Genomic DNA, 16,480 nt, shown 5'->3' on the forward strand with positions numbered 1-16,480 from the left:
CCGTCTAAATAAGGGTGCGTCTTATATGCCATCAAATACGGTAATTGCCGAATAAGGCTCTGTATAAAAAAATAAACATATATATATATAAATATATATAAATGATGATACAGTCAAAAGTCGTTAATTCGGGCACCCATAATCCGGACCTCAAAGCTAAAAACTTTCTGTGCATGCGCCGCGTTGGCACATGCGCTTTACGCATGCGCGTAAGACCTTGACTACTGTGCATATGCGTGTGCGCAAGTGCAGAATACGTTTTCGCCTGCACGTTTAATGTATAACGGACGGTGTAAGCTAAAATTATCTAATTATCTATTTCAGTTAATGTTAATGATTGCGTTGTTCCTTAATCTTCGAATTGGATCCCGCTTATTATTTTTTGCAGACATTAAGAGCAATTTTATTAAAGTAAACTTGAACTTTCGATTAAGTCAAATAGAATTTCCGATGCTGGAACTTCCAAAGGATCTACAAAACGAAAGTATGTTTTGATGTCCAACAAACAAAAAGGGGAATTGTTGCAAAAAATGGATAAAGGCATGAAGAATGTGACAGAGAGGTTAGTGAAAACGAAAAAATTTCCATTGACAAGTTAGTCGGTATTCTCGACACAGCAATTAACGGGACTTGAACAGCGGAACTTTGTAACTGAACAAGAAATTATGTCTGTTTATAGAATTAAAGAGAAAGTATTATCACATAAAATGAAGCAACTTAAACAACTTACATTGAAAGAAATGTTTAATAAAGTAAACAAATAGATATTAAGCTTTTTTTTTTTTTTTCTTTTTTTGTAAATTTTGATACACTTTAGATCATAATTGTTTTTTATTTCATAAATTACGGTTTCATATTTTTAATTTTAGAATTTCTGCATGCCATCTTACGAGATTTAAACTGATGATCTATAATCCGTAAAAATCGATAATCCGGAATCGCCGAAGTCCCGACGAGTCCGGATTAACGACTTTTGACTGTATTGAGGATTGAGGTATTGAGGTATGGTATGAAAATATATAAATATTTTCATATCAATCCTCAATACCTATTTTTCTTAAAGTTAAAAACTTAATAATCATAAAAAATATAAATACATATCTATAAATATAGTGGTGAAGGGCAGTTGCAGATAATGCTGTAAAAAGGACCATATTTACCATATGAAAAATTAAAAGAATTTGAGTTGTAGTCTGCATCAATACTATGTGGCAGCGCTGTAGTTTGTGACTGGCTATGGGAGTGATCTACAACAAAGCCAGGGCTGCCTACGGCTGCTTCTGGTGAATTTTCTCTCTTGAGAAGCATTTGGGATTCTAACTGAGCTGCTGGTGTTTCTTGAGCAGGAAGATTATCTGGATCAGAACTAGTGCTCTCCAGATGGTTTGATGATGTTACAGGGATGGTGGAAGTTGAGAGTGAAACAGTCTGATATCCACCAGCAGACATTCTACATTAGAAATGCATTTACATGATTGTTGAGAAACAAATGGGAATCTGTCCACACAGTGTTTCTCCACTTAGCTTTGTGCAGACATAAAGAATTTTCCCATAGAATTCTCACATGTTTCATGACTTTGTGAATGGAAGTCCAGTGCCAATTTTTATCAGCTTGTTTCGTTTCCTGTAAAGAAAAAGAAATTTTAATGGACTTAAAATATATTTTACAGAATAGTAAAAAACATTATTATACCAGTAGACTTAACTAATGATCTAGCTGAGCATTTTTTTAATGTAGCAAAATTTTGAACAGTAATAAATATGCTAATACAGGAGTTCTGGCTTTAAAATATGACAGTGAAAAATAAAAAGGTTTTATGTGCACATTACTTGATAACTATAATTTTATTATATTATCATTTCAATGCTTAGTAAGTTCATACAAAAATATCATTCAAAAGATCGTAAATCTCCAAATTAAAAATTTTGTATACAAATTAATCTTAAAATCATCAAAATTTTAAGAAGTTGGAAAATTTAGCACAGTATTACAAAAAAATTCATATTGCCAAAAGAGAAAAGTTGTTTTCGATGTATTGCATAATAGAAAGAAAAGAAATATTTTGAAATGTTTCATTCAAAGTATTGAGCCCTGAAACTTGAGTATTGCATCATTTCTATTAGAAGTCAGAATGATTGGTTGGTTGGTTTTATTTAAATGGCACAAAACCTCGAGGGTTATTATGCACCAGACAAATGGTGAGTAAAATCCAAGATGCATAAACAAATATCAAGTGAATTGATGAAATGAACGTGAAAGACAGATGAAGGCATGGAGAAATGACTTTAAAACGTCCAGGCAGAAATGACTGAAAAATGCTCTAACAATAGGTAGAGCAGGATAAAATGTAGTATCAAATCATATGGTAAAAAGAGATGTCTTTTAAAAAACTTATGAGGTTGATGTGAGGGTTTCTTCCAATGAGATCTGTTAAGTTAACATTTGTAGAGTTAAAATAAAATTCACGTTTCTGACTAAAAGCAGGACAGCAGGTTAAAATATGATTGACTGAAACGAGAACGTTGCAAGTGCCACAAATAGGCTCATTGTCTCCTTTCAAGAGGTACTGATGTGTCAGTCTGCAATGACCAATTCGTAAGCGAGTCAGTAGTACATCCTCCTTCCAATTCCCTCTCGACTGCCAGTACTCCAAATTGGGTTTTACCTGCCTTAATTTGTTCAGAGTTTCGCATTCCCAGAATTCTTGCCACCTGAACAAGACCTTTGTTCTAATGTAATTTCGTATGTCTGTAAAAGGGACATCGTTTTCTGAGGTAATATCAGCAGATTTTGCTGCATTATCGGCGAGTTCATTGCCTTTGATGCCAGCGTGTCCAGATACCCAGCAGTAAGCGAAATAATAACCTGTGTTTCTCAAATGGAGGTGTGCCTTTAAAATTTCTAAGACCAAAGGGTGGCTGGTATTTTTATTTATTGATTCAAGAGCACCCAGAGTCAGAGTAGATGATGAACTTTCTGCTATTCTGCCTAGAGATAAAGATTAAGGCATTCAAAATAGCAAAAGTTTCCGCTGTAAAGACAAATGCAGCCTTATGAAGTTTACTACTCTTTATTTCTTTATCGCAAACAAAAGCTGCCCAGACGTGGTCATGATTCTTCGAGCCATCAGTAAAAATTGCTTGGTAGTTAGAATAACTGCTTCTACGCTCTAGGAAAATTTGTTGGTAATGGATATCATTGGTACTGCTGTTCTTTAGTTCTCCAAAAATGTTAAGTTGGTGAATGTTCACTTCTTGCCAGGGAGCAATACCGAAAAGGTCAAAGCTTTTGGAATGCAGATCATTTAGGTTAAATTCTTCAATCAGTGAGTGAATGCGAAGATCAAAAGGTGGGATACATGAAGGACGGGCATGGTAAATTAGATGTCATGAGTCGGACAGGATGTTCGGGCTGTGACATTACTTTATAATGAAGATCAATGGACAACTGCTTGCGTCTGAATTCCAAAGAAGGTTCAAAACAGATGACATATAAATTTTGGACTGGAGATGTTCTGAAGGCTTCACAGCAAATCCTTAGCACTTGATGGTGGACTGGATCCAATTTCAGGAGCACGGAAGGTCTTGATGATCCATAGAAAACACAGCCATAGTCAAGTTTGGAACGGATTAAAGCAGTATAAATGCAGAGCATAGAACAACGTTCTGCTCCCCATGAGGTATTGGCCAGGACTTTCAGTATGTTGAGAGCTTTAGCACATTTTTTCTTTAGATTTAGGATATGCGGAAGGAAAGTGAGCTTTCTGTCAAAGATAACTCCTAAGAATTTTGCTTCTGGCTCAACACGGATCAAAGAGCCGTTCAGATGCAGCACTGGATCAGGATGTAGATTTCTTTTGCGACAGAAGTACACGCAAACTGTCTTCTGGCTAGAATATTTAAAACTATTGTTGTTGGACCACTTTATGATTCTATTTAGAGCAATTTGTAGTTGTCTCTCAATGTATCTCATATCTTGACCTTGACTAGAACTCAGAATGAATTCAAGTTATTACCCACCAAACACATATTTGTCAATGAATATAAAAAAGCATTCCTTTAAAATGTAAATTCACATTCAAAAAGACAGGGGGGAAAATATTGATAGAAATGCCAGATAAGTAAATTTATGGACCGTTTACCAATTTTGGCTGAAAGTAGGGATTTATAAGGATCAAAAATTGTTATCAAAAAGATCACAGACTTTTATGAATTGCACAAACTCTGAACACAAAGTTTGAAATACAGATTTCCAATAACCTTACCTCCAGCCAAATGAAATACACTTTTTTTTTTTTTTTTTTTTTTTAAGAATTTGTTTTCCCTTAAAAAGTATAGGAAAAAATAATACTCAAGACTAAACAGGCGTGCAGCAGAAGTGATTTTAATTCGGACTATCTGAGTGCGTCTTTGTCAAATACATGGTGGCTTGGAAATCATTGCATGGTCAAATAACAGTTCACAGAATGTTGTTGCATTGATGTTGGCCATGATTATACTTTCAACTCTTGGGTGGTTATAGGGAAGGAGTTAGCATTTTGACGTGACCTAAATAGTAGGTGAAGATAAATAAATTTGTTTTGAGAAAGATACTACTTGCTTATTTTGTTTTTCTTTTGTTGGCACAGTAGCGAGGAAGGAAAACAGAATTATATTTCAAGGAACTTACAGGGTTTATTTGAGAAGTAATAGGTCTGATTTTTTTCTGCCAAAACATGGCAAATGAATGGGAATGTTATTGCGCTGGTTGGGTTGTGGAGGATCATAGCAACCTACGTACCAGCCGCCTCCAACGAATGTAGATCGAGTTTAAGGTGAGTCCCTTTCAAGGTGCCTTGCCATCTCCGCAATGAATCGTTTGTTAGAGCAGCATTATACAGTGAAATTGTATGTCAAACTGTGAATGAGATCCATGACATGATCAAGATTGCTTATGGGAGTGAGGTCAATCAAGTGTATCTGAGTGGCATCAACTGTTTTGGGAGGGAAGTTAAAGTTGATTTTCGGAGAACAAGTTAAATATGAACAACTTTCAAGATGTCCTTCAATGGAAAAAAATGACAAAAATTTAGTGAAAGTGCGAAATCTTTTGGACTTCGGCTGTCTCAGACTTGGAAAACGAATAGCCCTGTCCGTCCAGATATTTTGGAGCAGAGGAGTTGACATCCATGAAATGGTGTAACAGCTTAATATGTGAGAAAGTATTGCAGTTGACTGGAACAATTATATGCGATAAAATAATAATAATAATAAAGATAATGATTCTTAAAAGTATTCTTAGGAAAAGATATGTGAGTAGTGTTGATATTATTATATAATGAGTTATTTATTTTTACAGTTACGCTTCACAAGCTCAGCAAAATTACAGCCGAGAGCTTGATGCAAATATAAAATCATCAAATATGATTGGAGACTACTATAACAAAGAAGTACCCATATTTTACCTAAAATAAAATTTGAGACAGATAGTGAGTGAACATTTCACAAATCCGAAAATTCTGGATTCACGAAAGTTGAAAATCCGAAATTCCATCTATATCCGACACACAGTTCCCCCTTATAAGAGAGGCTAATAGCACATTTTTTAGACGATTTTGGTAAGCGGTAATAAAAAATCATTTGCTGCAAAAGAAGTAATTGCAATTGTACTATGTTTTTAAAAGTCAAAATTATCGTCTGTGGCTTGAAAGTTTTGTTTTTGTTCAAATTGGCGAATAACAAAGCAGTGGTTCGAAGGCTACATTTATGCTCTTTCCGAAGAGAAATATGCATACTCCATTATCCAAAAACGATGTGAGAGTCATAGTTTTGTGATATCTAAAGCCTCGACAGGTAATATCATCAACAAGAAAGGAAAAAAAACGTTAAAATGAAGCCTCAAGTGGGACAAAAATTCCAAACAAGTATCCAAGGAAAAAACGGACATCTTCAACTATTGCAAAGGTACATTGTTTAATATTAAAAGAAAATCACCCTAGTCAAAGGAAAGTTGCAAAATCATTAAAATGCTCGCTGTCTACTGTAAAAAAAAATGATAAACGTTTATTTAAATCTTAAGAAAGCAAAAAAAAAAAAAAAAAAACTCAATGTGCATCGTCTTCTTCCAAAGCATATCGCTCAACGCAGGACACGCTGCAGAATTCTATACGAGAAACACTTATCCAAAGAAAAATGGAAAACAATTGTCACAATAGATGAAGCACGGGTGTATTTAAATGACTGTAACAAAAAAAAAAAAAAAAAAAAAAAAAAAAAAAAAAAGAAAAAGCCATTTATTATAATAAAAGGGGAGAAAAAAATGTTAGTACATGGTTCAAAGAATTGAAAGAAAGTTTTTCCAAGGGATTCATGATTGTTGCTGGTTTTTCTTATAGTTAAAAATAAAGAAAGTGCAAAACTCCAAATACTAAAAGGAACATATTTTATCGCCAATTTTTCTGAATGAAATACCATCGCTTTACCCACAGTACCATCAATCTGTGAGACTCCATCAGGACAAAGCTAGCAGTCGCACATCAAAATCCACTGTAAATTTCCTAAAAGAAATGGAACAAAAAACTGGTATCAAGGCCATACCCTTCACTGATATCCCTACTAAATCTCCCGATGTGTCACCTATGGATTTTTGTGTTTCGGACTTTTAAAAACTGCATTATCCAAACGTTGTCCCAAAATCCTAACAGGACTGTGGAAAGCTGTTCGGGAGGAATGGGATAGAATACCTCTTCTGCCACTTCAAAAGGCATTATTATCCTGGAAATTGCGGTGTCGAAAGATAGTTCAGAATAAGAGATGTCAAATAGAACATTTAAAACACAAGAATTTTATGTAATTTAATTTTGTAAATACAATATACATCATCTAAAAAAATGTGTGAACAGCCTCTGTATATCTGTCTATAAAGTTCAAGAGAAAATATTAGCCCCCCCCCACCCCACAAAAAAAGCTTAAGCAACTTATAGAATACATGACAGTGCAGTGTAAGAGACAGAAATCCTATCTCCATTTTAAGAACTGGTTTTGAGGAAGTAGAATATGTTTTCGAAATCACGTCATGATTCATTTACAGTTTTGTTTTGAATGACATGTTTTGTTTTAAATGACATCTATTAAATACCATGAAAGGGAACTTAATATATCATAAAAAAATGGTACATCTATATGATTCATTTGCATCATCTTGTAACACCTTTAGCCTAAATATATATTTGCCTGGTTTTACAACAAAAGAAACAGCTTGTGAATCGTATTTTTGTCCTAAATTAGAGCAAATGAAAAAAATTGATTTAGTGACACAAAAAAATTTCATATTTACTTTCACACAGTTAATACTAATGATTAATAAATACTTGGATGAAAAACTGTAGGTAAAATAGCATGTGAAAATGATGTGCTCATTGATCACAAATAACGATAACTGAATCCTGGAAAAAAAAGCAGAAAACAGAAATGATACGTATGGTGATCAAGATAATGACTCTTCTGTCATCAAAAAGAAGCAACTGGAGATAGCTGAAAAGTAACTCAAAATTCTTAATCATTGTTGCAAAATTGATTAGATTTCCAATTCAATTTAAAACTATAATTGTATAGCCATCACAGAAAGTAGAATAAAGATCTATAAATAAATCACTAATTCCTGCTGCAGCTTATGAAATGTCATGCCACAGAGTCATCCTGTAAAATTTTTAATACTATATTTTAAAGGATTCGAAAATAACTATGGATTTAATATGGAAAAACACTTTAATTGCAGATATTTACAAAAAATTTAGAAGCAGTTATTCTTACAGAAACGATAGAACTTATTTTCAAAACATAAAAACTTAAACAGAGTTGAGTTGTAGCTGGTATTACTCAAACAACCTCCCACCTTGCATTTTATAGGATACCTATAAATTACAACAAAAGTTATAAATCAAGTCTATTGAGAATTTTAACACGTCGACCAGCTCTAGTAACAAAATCTGGGATTTTGGGTGATGAATCATCATCTACACTGGAATCTATAGCATTAGCTGCAGGGCGTAGAGGCACTTTCATCCCTTCGATTCAAACTGATTTGTAAAAATGCTTTTTTGATGTCTGACGTTACGCCAATTGCGTTTTTCCGAAACTGCGTTATCAATTTGGGTACCAATTCTAATAAACTTGGCCCCTTTTCTAAACAGTTATTCAAGGAATTTCCTTTGGAATCTTTCGTCGACGTATCAAAAACCGGACGAATTTTCGTTGTTGTTACACCAGTTTTCATCACAGGATGATGTGGTAAATAGTGTCCCTTTTTTTCGTCTTTATCTACAATTTCAATAATTCCATCCCGAACCCACTCATTAAACACATCATCATATTCGCTTAAATGTCCAGATCGTATGATATTTTTGGTAGTTGACATTAACCGTTTAGTGGCTAATTCTTTATTCGTTTCTAATTCTGGATGTCCACTCTTCCATGGCAAACATAATTCATATCTTTTGTCTTAGTTTCTTTTAATAGTTTTACGGAAAAAAATCTACCGTTTCTTCATCGGTTACCTGCTTTGACTTTACTTCTACAGGACATCTTATACCGATGACATCTAGGCTCCATAATTCCGTCAAATCTAAATTATTAGCATATACAATACTCTCCAAAGATTTTAAGTAGTTTCTTTGTTTACCTTGAAGCATCCATCCAAGTTTTGTTTTAATAGCTACCAAATTATTATCAATGGGCTCAATTCTCCCAGTCAATAATGCGCCAAGATAATCAGCTCATATTAATAAACCTATTTTAGGCACATATTCTCCTGTATCACTTAAGCGTATGTTTTTCTTTTTCAAAATTGGATAAATATCAGGATCCTCTACACGTGGAATCACACCACATATCTTCTTTTCATCCAAAACTGAAATACTGTACTTGAAATTTGAACACAAGCTTTGTAATGTAATATTGTAACAATATGGGATTCTTGTTTAGTTTCCCCAAAAGTCCACGACTCATCATTTCTTGATCTACAGGTTTCAATCCTAGTTTCTCCGCAATATCTTTTCGTATGAAAGATCTCTGAGCACCAGTATCAAATAATCCAGGAACGATTCCGAACTTGTCACTATTGATGATTTTCACCAATACAGTTAACAATAACGGAGACTTGTTTGGTGACAAAAGAACCTGAACATCTGATTCAAATTGTTTGTCTTGTTTTGATTGATTTATATTTGGACACATAATGCTATGGTGTTTTTTATTGCATATAATACACTTTAAATAAGCTTTGCAGATCTTAAAATTGTGTCCTGGTTTCAAACAGACGAAACAAGCTCCCCTTTTCTTCAATGTTTCCCTTTTCGCCTCCAATGACATCTCAGCAGCCTTAAAACATTTTGAGGTATTATGAAATGACTTATTACAAAATAAACAACGTTTGTCATTTTTCTCAGCTCTTTGCTTTTCATTAGATACAATACAAGCTGCAGTAGGAATTTTTTCTTTCGTTTTAAATTTTTCAAATTGATCATTCGCAAACCCTGATCGAGCAAGTTGTAATCGCTCTTCACTTTCGACTTCCAAACGAAGAAATTCTAATAAATTTCCTAACATGTTCATCTTGTCTTTATTTTCTACACGGTTATGTGTACGTTCCCACTCCTTGATAAGAGCTTCTGGCAGAGCTGATTCTACTAGGTAACGTCTGAAACAGGTAACGTAAACTGGGTAAGGTCTGAAAAATATGAAGCAATATAACATTGCTTCATATTTTTCAGACGTTACCCTTAAAGTCTCTAATGCTCGCAGCTGAGTCTCCAATTTATCATAAAGAATCCGCAAAGTAAAAATTTCGCCACTTCTCGCTTGCGTTAAAACTAGATTTTTAAAAGTTCACGAACATAAATTTGAATTAATAGTTCATCTTTAGCAAAACGAGATTTCAGCTGTTCCATAGCATTGTAATAGTTTTCACCAAATGGTGAAAAACTTGCAATTAAATCTCTAGCCGATGAACCTTCTTCAGTTGCTTGTAAAAGATACTGAAATTTATCATCTGCATCAATGCTATCATCATCATGAATCTTTTTAAATTGTCCCCAGAATCCTAGCCAGTTTTTAATATTACCATCAAAACGTTTCAATTCTAACTTAGGAAGACAGAAATTTCGCTTGGTTTCATTTACTACACTGGAAATATCGCCCTTTCTTTCGGTGGTTGATAACATTAAATCAACTTTCGTTTTCATAGCAACCCACTGATTTTGATAGCTTTCCGTTAACTCCATATCATTAGAAAATTCATCTTCATTAAAATTTTCCATTTCTAGCCATTTTACTTACTTTTTTATCTAACTGAAACAATCTGTCAGCTTTATCATTAAATATGTTAAACACAGATATCAAATCCATCTTACTTACTGCTTCATCTTTTAGAACAGTGTCCACTTCTTTCAAAGAAGTTGTGAAATATCGCCGTGATTGTGTTCTTTCCCGTTTTAAATTATCCATAGTCATGTTCCACGGATGCCAATATTTTAAAGGATTCAAAAATAACTATGGTTGTTGTTAGTTAGTGTTGAACAAAAAGTGAAAGTCATAATGTTTTTTTGAAGAAAGGAAGAATTTGATGGCGATATAAATATGTTTTCATGCACACTTTGGCAAATGATGGGTTCCTTATAAACAGATCATTAACAGGCTGTAAATGCTCTGTTTGTCCAACTGGCTCTGTACTGGAGAAGAATTGATGGTGTCCGTAAAGTGTCTGAACACCTGAAAATAGAAACAGGTCTCCTTTTATGCACTCAATAATTCATGGAAAATGGAACCCACTCACAAATTGCAAAATATTATTCTTGATTTTCTGTACAAGATGTTTGGGTTAATCTTTGGATTATGGGAACATGGCGATTTTTTGGCGAAAATTTGGCGACCAACCCTGCTACAGCAACCTGCTAGTTTTTGTTTGGACACCATTTTGTTTTCACGAAGTAAAGGCATTTTTTTTTTTTTTTTCCCTTTTACTCAACATTTTTTTCCAACAATCTGCTAGCCGAATTATGCTTATGCGAGAACTTTTATAGAACAAACGTGCTTAATCATGACAAAGATTTGGTGCGAAACTAGGAGAAAGTGCAGAATCGCAAACTGCTTGCTGCGTTTTTAAGAATTGCACATACACGGTATCATCCATGTATACGTTGACCTATTTTCACTTAAAAAAAATATCCCAGAATTGCACAAAAATGGCATTGCGCACACTCGACTTTATCCATGTACACTGCTAAAGTCCTAGCTAGCAACCTTTATTACCATACCAAAATGTCGCCAAACTACCTGTTACCATATTCCAAAGATTAGCCGATGTTTGATGCGATTGTAATGTTATATCGGGTTCTTGAATGTTATGAAGATGAGAGATAGTGACTCCAACATTGACTATTAATCCAAGAGATTTCTTTTAATGATAAGGTACTGATAAGAAAACTTGCAAATGTAGTGCAATTTCAAAGCTCTTATCGTGCAACTATGCCAAACTGTTTCGAAAGATGCATGCCAATAAGTTTTGACATAGGCAAAGGTCTGAAAAAGACTTTGAAATAAAATGGTGGATATGGCCTTTAATATCTTTTTCATTATACTCATACATTTCCATTCTCAGATTTGTATTATTTTGATTGCATCTACTAGATTAGCCATGAAATTATTACATATTATATTTTTTAACTTACAATTACATAATATATTTTGATTATTTTACCCATAAGGATTAAAAGAACTAAATGTTTTATTTGTTATTGGTTTATGACCAAGATGTTAGCTATTTATTATGGACACATTGTAAAATTTATTGCTTTAAAATTTGTCAGGTGAATTATATATCACAGAAGTGACAACTAGATGTAATTATTTTACTAAAAAATATATTACAAAATATAATTCAGCACTTCAAACTATTAATAAAATGTATTAGAAAGTCCTCCTTAAAAATCCTCCTTTAGACAGACACCCTTCACATGCTTTGTCTTTAGCCCTCCCCCCCCCCCAAAAAAAAAACTAAGAGAAAAACTGATCACTCTGATTATCTGGTGACCTAGTCCTAAGCAATTAATGCTAATTAGGAATTAATGTTAATTGTCACATAGAATCATTTAGACCTGAAAACATCTGCAGGTAAATTAAAAGAAGTTCCAATAAATATAATCAAATGTAAATTAAAACTTAATAATCATATGCCAACAGATAAAAGTCACATATTTAAATCAGAATAAAGTCTTCAGCATATCATTAATGCCCAAAATTATATGTATTAAAAAATTAAATAGATATCATTTTATAACTTCAAAACATATTAAAGATAAATTAAATAGATTTACTATGCTAATTATGCACTATATTAACTGAAATTACTAATTATAAAAATAAATATATATGCATAATTATTAATGTCTTGCAATACATTAGATTAAAATTTTTAACCAAGCATTTTTAAGAAGAAATTTTAAGTCAAAGTTTTAAAAGTCAGAAATGACCAAAATCATTAATGAAATATGCAAAAAGTTCTTTCAAATGATAATATCAATAACTGTTTTTAAAACTTAATTTATGAAACTAAAAACAAACAAATCACATTCAATCAAAGATTTTTTACAATTTTTGGATAACAAAATATTTAAAAATAAAATAATAAAGGACATATAAAAAACATCAAATGCAAATTTAAAGAAGATAAGCTTATGTACACAACAGAAAAGTGAAAGAAAGAAAAGAAAAAGGGGAGAGAACTAGATATTCAGATTACAAGTTTCTTTCAAATCACCCTTAATAATACAAGATTTTAAAGCATAAAAGTGAGATACATTGCATCAGAACAACATATGCATTTACTTCAAATAAGAATACTCTTCAAACAAACAAAAATCAAGTCAAATGGTTTATTTTCTACATATGTTGATTACAATTTAAAACAAATAAAAAACTTCACAAACATAGTAAATGTAATATATGTAAATAAATCTAATTTAAATATACAGCTTAAACTAGGAGAGCTATTAATTAAATGAAGAACTTATTTTTTTCATATGCCATTTAAAGATAATTCAGTCATGTTAAAGCAGAAGTGCTCATCTAAAACTTTAATTAAAAAAAAACCTTTCTTTTTTTTATTTGAAGTTTGTTTACTAAAAAACAGCTGCTATCCGTAATTTTAGAGGCGATCGATTACTTTACATATCAAATTTCTACACGGTAATTAAATACAGAGTTTTTGTTTACCCCATTTAGTACTTTTAACATTTTATGAATTTTAAATTCTCAACTAAACCAACGGACAAAAAAAAAAAAAAAAAAAAAAAAAAAAATTTTAAAACTGCAGATCGACGTCAATCCTCAAAAGGTATAAAAGGCATTTACTTCAGCATTTTAAACTTGCATTCTGCAACTGAAATTTGCTGTCACATTAATAATGATGGATTAATAATATGGGAACTGCTGTCATCACGCTATTTCTATAGATATGCACAGTTTCATGCCTTTAAAAAGAGAAAGGTTATGTATGAACAGTAGACGACATCGGAAAAAGAAAAAAGCTTCATCAAACAATTTTATTGAACAATTAAAATTAAAAAGGAAATATCTAGAAAGACACAAATTAAAACGACAATTGTGTTGAAAAAAAATGAATTGTACACTTGTTTCGATGTGCACAATTCATTTTTTAAAATTATATTTTGTATATTTGGAAATTCCGATTGCTACAGAAATATTAAGTTGTATATAAATATCTTTGACAGGAACCTCAGGCATAACCAAAGAACGCGATCTGAGCTAATTCGATAAATATTACTGCATCATGCTATTTTATTTTTAAAACTACATAGTGCAGTAATTCGAAAAATTTCCACTTGAAAATTTTGGATATAAATAATATGTATTCAAAAACATAACACTGTGACAAGATGCTATAAAAAATTGGCTCACATGTATTATAAGGACCTAATGCATTTAAACATTCACTTACGTTTAGTTCTTCCAACTTAATGGAAAATAAATATAATGTAATAAAATTCAAGTTGTTATAAAAGCTGCCTTCCTCCATGAAGTCGAATTGATGAACATCAACATTAAGAGCATCCAAAAATTAGTTCCAAGGTCGTTCAGTTCGTATACAACAAATACAATTTTAGTAACGAATATTACACTGGCTTGAGAAATATCTATGCATGCAAATATGCAATGGTTGTGTAAATATTTTTTCGCATCGAAACAAGTGTATAATTCATTATTTCACTCTCTCGAAATATGCACATGACGTCATAAAATAATTCCCCCTCATCCTGCGGTAAATTCTGAAATGCAGTTAACTTTTTTTAATATTGGTATAAACAGCTGTCATATTTTAAATGTGCTTCAGAAACAACTCTGAAATCGTTTTTCAATCATGAAATCAATTTTATAATCCGCAAAATTGAATAGTTCGATTAATTTTAGTGTTCTATGGGATCGTGTTTCTTTTACTACATGGTAGATTACAGAGTTAGTATCACATTCAAAATATATGATTTTTAAAAGTTTTAATTATTTAATAAGGAATTTTACTTTATTATTCGTATAAAAATAATATCTTTTACATGAAATACAGACAAAAACAAAACTCAAGTAACGCTACATGAAGACATACATTTCCATCCTCAACTCAACATAAGTTGTTTATATTGGATATCACAGTTGTTCGTGTGTATTGCATGATGGGAATTTATGCTGTTATATTTTAGTTGTTATTTTCTAAATGACAGAACTTTTGGAACTTATTAGAAATTTTCATTGCACGTTAATCGCAAAACAAAAAATATCAATTAGTAAGTGCAAAACGTTATAATTTATATTCTTAAATTTTCATGTATGAATAGCGGGAAATGACGTATCATGGTGTGCTGACGGAGTCAAACAAATGCACGTGAGAGCACTTTCGTCGTATGCTATGAAATTATCGAATTGTAAATAATTTACTATAGCTTCAAAATTCAAGTTAAATGAAAAATTCGTTAAAATGTGTAATTTAAAATTTTTTTGAAGATAATAATTTATGCAGTTTATTTTCCAAGTTTATTAGTATTGTACAGGAATAAGGGTAAAGCTAAATGATAAATTTTCCTACTTCCCTGTTCTCTTGTTTCTGATATTACATTCATACATAGTGTCTGGAAAAGGTATACTATTTCTCAGTATTTAATTTAACGAAATTCTTTCAATATTTTTTATAAATTACAAGATCACATTCGGACTCTTATCGAGTTCTGCTTATATCTTTTTTATTTCAAACGTGAGAACAGTTTATATTCATAAATAATATGAAAAAGTTCTTAGAAGAGTGTATATATTTGCAGAAATTTGAACATAACTTTTTTCCTCTAGCAGGAGGTGCATATCAGTTGAATTATGGAGCAGAATAAAAATGATGCTGTAACGATTGTTACTGCCCAAGATCATACATTTGAATTGAATGAAGATAATTTGATCTCCGTTCTCTTGAAACCGAACATCAGAGATAAAAAAGTTGTTGTTGTTTCAGTAGCTGGAGCTTTCCGTAAAGGGAAATCTTTTGTATTAAATTTCATGTTGAGATATTTGGAAGCAAAAGTAAGTTTTAACTTTTATATATATTAATACTTATATAAATACACAGATATAATATATTTGAATGCTTCTGGATGGAAGTCGACACAAATAAAAGCCGGAATTTGGGCAATCTGAAGCCTTTTTAACATTTCAGTGAATTAATAAAATGTATAATTTCTTAAAACATAATTCTCATAGCATTTGTTTGAAGCATTTTTATCAGTTTATGATCAACAATATTTACTTATATTTTTTTGGTAATGATTTAAATAGAAGCATAACTATAATGGTTATGTCAGATGTATGATTATAATTTATGTATCACATTTTCTGTAGATTATGAAATTAAGTGGCATAATTCTCCATTAATAAAAATTTTCATTGCATTGAATACTGTGAAAAATTTCGATTTAAACACTAAAACAATTATTATTCTGTTATATGTATTATGGGAAAAAATTATGAAATTACTCAGCTGTAAATATGTTTTTTATATTTATTCAAATTCATTAAACATAACCTCTTTTAAAAATTAAGAACATTTTTCTTAAAAATCTGTATTTGAAGAAAATTATTTATGAAAAGTGTTTTGGTGCACTTAACTGAGCATATAGTTTTTTTAAAGATTTAAATTAATCTAAACATAGTGTTATTTTCTTGATAATAATATCAAGCACTTAAAAAGAAACTAGTCTTATGAAGTGTCTATCTCCATAGCAGATTATTTTAAAGCAGTTCTTGCAATTTTTTAATAAGTATTCCTTCCATTGTATAGAGTTATAGACATGTATGTAAGGTTATAAATTTTAAGTTTTCTTCTGCCTTTTATAAATATGTGATGCATAACAGTCATTTGACTTAAAACTTGACTAATGAATAAGAACAGAAT

General features: G+C 31.6%; 2 protein-coding genes across 6 annotated transcripts in view; one reads left to right on the plus strand and one right to left on the minus strand.

The window, feature by feature from the left end:
* LOC118193812 (uncharacterized) overlaps positions 1-14,449 on the minus strand; it is a 145,289-nt gene extending 130,840 nt beyond the window's left edge. The window contains exons 1-2 of the mRNA XM_085814785.1: positions 13,994-14,449; positions 1,161-1,624 (exon numbers count right to left, since the gene is read on the minus strand). Of these exons, the coding sequence (XP_085670911.1) occupies positions 1,161-1,449 (289 nt within the window). The 5' untranslated portion in view covers positions 1,450-1,624; positions 13,994-14,449. The remainder of the gene's footprint in view (positions 1-1,160; positions 1,625-13,993) is intronic.
* A 227-nt stretch (positions 14,450-14,676) lies between these two features.
* Positions 14,677-16,480, plus strand: part of LOC118193813 (atlastin-like) — an 81,104-nt gene continuing 79,300 nt past the window's right edge. The window contains exons 1-2 of one of the 5 annotated variants that reach the window (XM_085814786.1): positions 14,677-14,831; positions 15,388-15,612. In XM_085814786.1, the coding sequence (XP_085670912.1) occupies positions 15,412-15,612 (201 nt within the window). In that variant the 5' untranslated portion in view covers positions 14,677-14,831; positions 15,388-15,411. Of the gene's footprint in view, positions 14,832-14,935; positions 15,183-15,387; positions 15,613-16,480 lie in introns of those variants that run through there. The other 4 variants (XM_085814788.1, XM_085814787.1, XM_085814789.1 and 1 more) reach the window with 4 other exon arrangements.

This window comes from Stegodyphus dumicola, chromosome 4 (genome assembly GCF_044657685.1).
Source record: "Stegodyphus dumicola isolate Sdum_Otavi_A_Nest chromosome 4, ASM4465768v1".
NCBI classification, from domain to species: domain Eukaryota; kingdom Metazoa; phylum Arthropoda; class Arachnida; order Araneae; family Eresidae; genus Stegodyphus; species Stegodyphus dumicola.